Consider the following 6,281-nt stretch of genomic DNA (forward strand, 5'->3'; position numbering starts at 1 on the left):
CCCAGATGTGCAGGGAGACGCCGGGGACGTCCCAGTTCCCCCCTTCCCAGCCCCTCTCTTCCCGCCTCTCTCCTGCGAACAGTCCACCCAAACCCAAGAAGCTAACCGTGATATCTGGGCAGTTTGCGGCTCTACCTGGAACCTTGGTGGCAGAGCAGAAACGCCTGTTCACGTAGCCCATTTATTATCTTGTGGGCTCTTAAGGTAGTGGGCAAGCTTTGGCAATTTCCATGCCTGTAATGGAATATATAGTTTCAATTTGAGGTTGGTCCTACCATTAAATCTAATTACGTCTGATAGGAAATTTTCCATGGGGAGCGCCAGCATGATCGGTCTCTTGCAAGGAGGTGTGCTTAGTTGCAGGCTGAGAAGGAGGAGAGCTAGTCGGAGGAGCTGGCCTCCCTGGCCTCGTCTCCCTCCCCTCTGGGCTCAGTCCCGGCCTGGCCCGCTTTCATGATGCTTAGGAGAGAGCCGGTTGCCATGTCCCTTTCCTGGCCCATAGGGAACGTCCCTGAGCTAGTCTGGCACACACAGATTCACGTTAATGGTCGCCTGCGCCCCTGCTCTGACCCCAGGGCCCCTGAGCCTGAGCAGCCTTTGCTTTTTCTAGTTCCTGGTTGCCCTGCTCAAGGCCACCATGCTGAGCGGAGAGCTGAGGGACTTCAGTGAAAGCTTGAAGAGGGCACTGCTTCCCTACCAGCTCTGCTTCATCCTGCGTGTTTTTACCCCTCTCACTCTCTCTCCTTTTTGGGGGCTTCTCACCCTCAGGAGAGGACCCCCTGGCTGGGGACCAGAATGACCACGACATGGACTCCATAGCCGGCGTCCTGAAGCTGTACTTCAGGGGGCTGGAACACCCGCTCTTCCCCAAGGACATCTTCCACGACCTGATGGCCTGCGTCAGTAAGTACCCCGACCACAAGCTCACTTCTGGGCCAGAGCACCTTGTAGCAACAGGGAAATTTCCAGGGTTACAGTAATTCTTTTCTTTTCCCTCTGTGAACCCTCTCTTCCTTGTTGTAAGGGAGGAAAAAGTGACTTTTCAGGAAGGATCTTTACCGCAAGTCAGAACTCCTGGTTTTTCTTTCTGATTCACTTTAAACTGCTTTATTTTGCTGGGCTTTATCTCTCTTAATATGTTCATATAGAAAATACAGTCCTTCTCAGCCATTAGAAGCTTGTACATTAGTACTTGTGCTTTTCATGATAGAAAGGGAGAATACACGTGTTACAAATATTTCCTGCTTGTTGCTTTAAGTATGACATGACTTATCTGTGAGATGTGTTAATATGTATTCTTCTAGGAATTCAAGCCCTCTGCACATTTAAAAGTAGTGATATGATATTTTCTCAGAGAGAGAGAGTCTCTACGTTTCTTTACATAAAACAGATATCTTAGAATTTCTCTGCCTCTTACTCTAAAATTTGGGGCTTGAAAAGCTGCTCCTGGCCATTTATTATACTGGAACACCCTTTCATTTGTTGTCCATGGAAACCTGGATTAATATTAGGTCATTCTGAGAGCAGATTCCATTGAGATCCAGAGGCTGGAGGAGTCAGTTCCTTTGAAATGAAGAAAATCTCTCCCCCCAAATCAGTGAAGGTCTTCATCCCCACCCCCAACGCTCCCACCCCTAGTTTCCAGTTTCGTTTAGTACATCCCCTGAGAGCGCAGGAAGCCAGCTCCTTGTTTGGCTGACTTACCCGCTGTTTTTGGGAGTCCTAGTGGACCTGAGTTCTGTGGGTGACTGAGTAGAGGCACCCCTCACGTCTTCACGTCTCCTTCCAGGACGGGGCCTGGGTGCAACATCCTAAGAGAATGGATGTTGCCAGGATAGTACAGGGTACCTTGGCTGCACAGTCCTCCCCTTGAGGTATGCTCCTGATACAGTATCTCCCACTTGGAAGATACTCACGGAAAGGCTCTCATAGGAAATGACAGTATCCACATGGCACACACGAATGTGGGAAAGCGGGCCCTGGAGAGGTCCGGGCCTTGGGCCATACCTGGAGGCAGGAAAGCTCTCTGGTTTCCCCCAGTATCACAGCTTACACGGGGGCCTGCCAGTTCTTGCCTCTGGCCACCTTCTGCCATCCCTGCTGCAGATAAGAGAGTGGGGAAGAGAAGCCAGACTTGTCCAGGGGCTGAGGGGTGCACGCATGGAGGGGGCAGGACGGGACCTGGACAGAGCGCCCCCCCACCCCCACGCAGGCCCTCCAAGGCTGGGGGATAGTCACAGCCATTTCTGGGCAGCTCTTTGTTTTGGTGTTGTAATAAGGGGGTGGCGGATGTGGGGAACTTGCCCAACCCTTCTGTGCCCAGGGAGCATACATCTTCAGTCCTGCCCCAGTGAAGGGTCTAGAGCCCACCGCCAAAGCCCCGCCGCAGGGAGCCCCTCACACTGGCCCAGTTCTGTGTGGGCTGGAACCAGCCACTCTCTGTTGTACCTACTGCGAGTCAGGGCCTTCTGACCACTAGTCCCTGGGATCCCAGTGGAGGGTAACACGTGGCTTTCTTCTTTCAGCAATGGACAACCTGCAGGAGCGAGCTCTGCACATCCGGAAGGTCCTCCTGGTCCTCCCCAAAACCACTCTGATTATCATGAGATACCTCTTTGCCTTCCTCAATCAGTGAGTAGACTTCCCTGGGAGCAGCTGATCGGCCTTGGCTTTGGCCAGTGAACGTTCATGTGGGGACCTATGTTGATCCCTCCAGACCAACAAATACTTATTGAACACGTGCTGGGCATGGTTTTAAGATGTAAAAATACGTTGTGAAATAGAGACAAAAGCCTAGATATCATTTGGCTCATGTTCTAGCAGAGGACACAGACAATAATAGACACATGAGGTAGTGATAAGTGCTTAGAAGAAGAATAAAGAAATGCAAGTGGAGGGTCAGGGCAGGGGTGACGGAGGAGAACCAGCACACAGGGGTCATCAGCAAAGTCCTCTCTGGGGAGACGGTGTATGAGCAGCAGCCTCAGTGAAGGGAAGGAAGGAGCAAGGGTCAAGGTCATCAGGCTCACGAAAGTCATGGCAACAGTGGGTTTGAATTTGAAGAAGCCGTTGGAAAGTTTTAAGCAGAAGAGTGTTGTGATCTGATTTTCTAATTTATTTTTAAAAGCTGCTTTGTGGAGAAGTTACTGTGCAGTGAGGAGAAGTTACTCAGACCAGTGAGGGAGGGGTGGAGGGTGGGGGAAGGGTCAGGTTTGGGATCTATTTGGAGCACGCCCTGTACAGGACCTGCTGATGGGTAGGGTGTAGAAAGAGGAAAGAGAAATTCTGGATTTTTGGCGTGAGCAGCAGTGGAGTTGGGGAAGACAGTACGTGGATATGCTTGTGTGGATGCGTTAACTTGAGGCACCTACTGGCCCTCTATGTAGAGAGTCTAAGTAGGCAGCTGCCTCCTCCAGGAACCTCTGTCTTTACCCGTTGCTTTCACCGCAATACCTCCAGCAGCTAGGCCGGAGTGTATAAGTGAGCAACTTGAGGGCCAGAGAAGGCCCATAGGTGTGTTCTTTTTAAATCCACTGTGTCTTGAAAGCATTGGAGCATTCAAATATTGGGAGATTTTACACTTTAAAAAAATCTGGGTTTCTGGCTTCTCTTGAGAAAATCATTAGATCTGGCAGTACTGGATCTGACAGCCTTGTGGCTGCAGTGTCCTGTGGAGTAAGGGCTGCTGCCCGGATGTAGTCCAGGGACCCCAGGTCACCAGTCCCATTTCTCCCCGATGCCCTCCAGTGCAGAGGCTGAGTTCAGTTGAAATTATCATCTCTCTGGCTTTATGCCTTTTCATATAGTGGGGAAACATTTCTATAGGTCTTTAAATCTATTTTTTTTTTTAAAAGGTGTGGGGGGTATAAAACTTAGACTAAGGGTGTTTTAGCTGTTATTTCTTTGTGAAAATGAAGAATCTTCCTAGTGGGTTAGTCTCTGCTTCAGTGGAGTACACGTTCACAGGCCATCTCAGGAGCCTCAGCCTGCCCGCAGAGGCACCGGGGTCAGGGGCCGCCGCCCAGCCTCCACCCTGTTGCGGCCTGAAGCCTGTGTCTGCACCATTCACTGGCCGAGCCCTGACTCGGCGCCACCACTGCCTTTAGTTGAGAACCCCTCATGACTCACGCAGGGTTTCACAGGCTGCCTATTTCAGGCAGACAGAAACCCTGGTAATGACTCTCGAGCCCGTCAGTCTCCTCGCGGCCACTAGGCCACCCTCGTCTCCCCTTGTGGACTGATACCTCCCCTTAGAGAGCCCAGTCTGCTCCCCAGAGCAAGAAGCAGGATGGCGGGGGCGAGGGCAGGGTTTGGGGTGACTCTGTGTGTAAGCACAATGCACCCACTCTCTTCCCCACATTTTCTTCCTGCTAAGGGGAGGGGCGTGGGAGACAGTAGAGTAAGCATCGTAAGAGCAGAAGATGGCCACTGCTGAAGGAAACGTGGAAAATTGTACCAGTTCAATTGATGACTTTTGTTGTGTTTAACTTCTCTTTATGGTTAAAAAAAATTCTCATCAAAGTATTTCATTGAAAAGATGCAACAATAATACCACAATATTTCCGAAACTGATAAATGGACACAGTTGATAGAAAAGACAATTTCTGCCTGCATGAGAAGGTCACAGGTGACAATGGCCAAAGTTGGCAGGTAGTTCCCCATGGAGACTCTGCCTGGGCCCTGACTTTAGGACCTCTCTCCTTTGCTGTTATGTGTCCTGAGGATGTGTGTACTCTATTTCTGGCTATGGTCTTTTTTGGGGTTGTACAATCCTCCAGCCAAAGGAACTCTCAGAACTGAGACAGATAGGTAGATAGACAGACAGATAGGTATGAAACTCCTTGCACAGTACACCAATGCTCTGTGGACTTGACCAGGTTCCACATATTTCTGTGTTGCTAGTGTCCAGTCCACTGCATGAACCTTGAGTACACGCCTGTCCAGTAGGCCTTGCTAATGACTAACATTGTACTTTCTTAGCATCTGCATTGACTCTCAATTTGTGTAACAAATTGCCCTAAAATTTAACAGCTTCAAACAAGAGGCCTTTATTGTTTGGTCCCAGGTTCTGTGGTTCGGGAGTCTCGGTGCAGCTTAGCTGGGGCCTCCGGCTGCAGGCTTCATGAGGTTGCAGTGAGTGTACAGGGGGCAGGGCTGCAGTTTCTTCTGAAGGCTCGACTGGGAAAGGACCCACTTCCAAGTTCTCTTGCACGGTGTTGGCAGGACTCGGTTCCTTGCAGGTTGTTGGACTGAGGGCCTCCTTTTCCAGCTGGCTGTTGGCCGGAGGCCTCCATCAGTTCTTCGTCACATGGCCTCACCTCCAGAGCTGTGCATGACCTGGCAGCTGGCTTCGCTCCAAGCAAGGGAGAAATCATCCAAGACAGCAGCCAGTCTTTGTAACCTAATCTCAGAAATGACAGCCCATCCCTTCTGCCAGCTGCATTCACTAGAAGTGAGTCACTAAATCCAGCCCACACACACAGGGAGAGAACCACACAAGGCTGTGAGTGCCAGCAGCAGGGACCGTGGGGTTCATTCTAGAGGTTCCAGCCTCAGCAGCTGTACCACCCGGTGGGATTTTACCCTAAAACAAAATGCAGGTAACTCCCCCTCTCAGCTGCTGACTCTGCTGCTTTCCTTTTGAAACCTGATTTCTTCAGATTTCTTCTTTCTTTTAGTCTCTTGCTAATCTAGTGAGGTCCACAGACCAGCAGCAGCAGCATCACTCGGGAGATTTTATTTTTTTTAAGTCACTCAGTCATGTCTGACTCTTTGTGACCCCAAGGACTATACAGTCCATGGAATTCTCCAGGCCTTCTCCAGAGGATCTTCCCAACCCAGGGATCAAACCCCACATCTCCCCACATTGCAGACTGATGCTTTACCAGCTGAGCCACTAGGGAAGCCCAAGAATACTGGCGTGGGTAGCCTATCCCTTCTCCAGGGGATCTTCCCGACCCAGAAATTGAACTGGGGTCTCCTGCATCATGGGTGCATTCTTTCCCAGCCGAGCTATGAGGGGGAGGTTGTGAGAAATGCAGAATCTCAGCCCCTCCTCCACTTCAGCCCCATGGCCTCTGAATCAGAATCTGTATTTTGACAGAATACCCTGGTGAGTCATAGGCACGTGAAAGTCTGAGAAGCATTGTTCTACATCCTCAAATATTGCTCCATAATCTGGAAAAAGGAATTGACTGTGCTTCTCTCATTGTTAAGGCACCTCAGCTGGTCTCCAGAAAAGCTGAGTCTTCCTCTAAACTTCAGCATCTCTAGGGCCTCCT

The 6,281-nt window shown here is 50.5% G+C and overlaps 1 protein-coding gene across 4 annotated transcripts in view; it reads left to right on the top strand.

Moving 5' to 3' along the window:
• Window positions 1-6,281, top strand: part of SRGAP2 (SLIT-ROBO Rho GTPase activating protein 2) — a 256,056-nt gene that overhangs the window by 227,056 nt on the left and 22,719 nt on the right. For all 4 annotated transcript variants that reach the window (XM_010854196.1, XM_010854193.1, XM_010854195.1 and 1 more), the window contains 2 exons: window positions 769-903; window positions 2,526-2,631. In XM_010854196.1, the coding sequence (XP_010852498.1) occupies window positions 769-903; window positions 2,526-2,631 (241 nt within the window). The remainder of the gene's footprint in view (window positions 1-768; window positions 904-2,525; window positions 2,632-6,281) is intronic.

The sequence above is a fragment of the Bison bison genome, unplaced genomic scaffold (assembly GCF_000754665.1).
Source record: "Bison bison bison isolate TAMUID 2011002044 unplaced genomic scaffold, Bison_UMD1.0 scf7180017864338, whole genome shotgun sequence".
In the NCBI taxonomy this organism is placed as follows: domain Eukaryota; kingdom Metazoa; phylum Chordata; class Mammalia; order Artiodactyla; family Bovidae; genus Bison; species Bison bison.